This window comes from Nannospalax galili, unplaced genomic scaffold, assembly GCF_000622305.1.
Source record: "Nannospalax galili isolate Female #2095 unplaced genomic scaffold, S.galili_v1.0 scaffold2094, whole genome shotgun sequence".
In the NCBI taxonomy this organism is placed as follows: Eukaryota; Metazoa; Chordata; class Mammalia; order Rodentia; family Spalacidae; genus Nannospalax; species Nannospalax galili.
Genome location: NW_008335359.1, coordinates 575,733 through 577,279, shown reverse-complemented (window position 1 = coordinate 577,279; position 1,547 = coordinate 575,733). Strand labels below are relative to the sequence as shown.

The 1,547-nt window shown below is 54.4% G+C and overlaps 1 protein-coding gene across 1 annotated transcript in view; it reads left to right on the top strand.

Moving 5' to 3' along the window:
• Positions 1-36: 36 nt before the first annotated feature.
• Positions 37-1,547, top strand: part of Cdk20 (cyclin dependent kinase 20) — a gene marked incomplete at its 5' end in the record, with an annotated part of 4,343 nt that continues 2,832 nt past the window's right edge. The window contains 4 exon segments of the mRNA XM_008830014.3: positions 37-160; positions 295-357; positions 877-1,000; positions 1,410-1,547. The exon segment at positions 1,410-1,547 is cut by the window's right edge and continues 1 nt beyond it. Of these exon segments, the coding sequence (XP_008828236.2) occupies positions 37-160; positions 295-357; positions 877-1,000; positions 1,410-1,547 (449 nt within the window).

Sequence of the window (1,547 nt, the reverse complement as noted above, 5' to 3'; positions counted from 1 at the left end):
AGACACAGGGAGACTGATGCTTCCTTTTGTATGTCTGGGACCTGAAGCCTGCCAACCTGCTCATCAGTGCCTCAGGCCAGCTCAAGATAGCTGACTTTGGCTTGGCCCAGGTCTTCTCTCCAGATGGTAGTCGCCTCTACACACAACAGGTTGCTACCACGTAGTGGGGCTATATCCTCTTACTGGAGAAGAAATACTTCAGCATCTTCTGTCCAGATGTGGGTTATGAGGCTGGGATGAATTGGACCTGTCAGATGAGCAGTGCAGCTGTGACCTTGAACCCTCTTCCCCCAGGTGGTACCAAGCTCCTGAACTTTTGTATGGTGCTCAACAGTATGACCAGGGCGTCGACCTATGGTGAGACTCCTAGATCAGGTGAGGGTAATGTGGGTTGTGGGGAAGTCTTCCCTGGTTAGAGTAGTTCACAGAAAGTTTGGGGTCTGTGTTCTTTACCCTGATTTTGAGTTGGGTAGGGGGATGGTTAAGAAAGTAGTTGTCTCAGGTGGGAGACTTCTGGGTATGGGGGTGGTCTGAGGCTCAAGGAATGCAGCATGCTTAGGCATCCAACCCCAGGATGGGATGTCTGAGCTAGTGAGAGGCTTGTGACCCTAGGTATGAAGGCTCAGTCTTTTGGAAAGTTAGGGAGGTGATTTGTGGTATCCAAAGGTCTGAGATTTGGGCTCTTTTGCATTTCTGCTCCAGAAAGTGGAAGAGGAGCTTTCATACCCCAGACTTGAGGCTCTCAGAGCTGTTGGGGCTGCTTTGTTCTAGAGCTCAGGTCTCTGGAGATCTACATGCCTGCACTGCACACTGCTGGGTGGGCTTTGACTCTGTAAGGTGTTAGAGCTTTGTAGCTGCTGAAGTTTGCATCCACAGGGCCGTGGGCTGCATCATGGGAGAGCTGTTGAACAGGTCCCCTCTTTTCCCGGGAGATAATGACATCGAGCAACTCTGCTGTGTGCTTCACATCCTGGGCACCCCGAGCCCTCGGGTTTGGCCGGTCAGTGGTAACCCCTTGTGGGGAAAGGGCAGGCTTACTCTATTCCCCAGCAGGAAGTGATGCTCCCTCTGCACCATGTCCCAGGGACCCTTCCTCCCTTGACCAACAAGGACCACTGTCCTGCTCTGCAGGGGCTTCTTCTCTCCTGCTCCGCAGGAGGTGGGAGAGCCAGGATCTGTCCCCTGCCCATCCCTATCCCAGCACTTGCATGCATAGCATCTCAGCAAGCTGGGCCTGCAGTAGGCCTCAGGGTGATGGGGACAAACAGGGTGCATGTGTAGGTGAACCCCGGTGATAATGGGGCATGTGGAAGGAGAGCTGCCAACTTGAGAATGGGGGACTAAGAGCTGGCATCAGGGAGCGGTGAGGTGGAGCCTGCTCGCAGTGCACCTTCCTCTTTTGGCCTCAGGAGATCACAGAGCTGCCCGACTACAACAAGATCTCCTTCAAGGAGCAGGCGCCGGTGCCTCTGGAGGAGGTACTCCCTGATGCTTCTGCGCAGGCCTTGGACCTGCTGGGTCAGTTCCTCCTTTACCCTCCACACCAG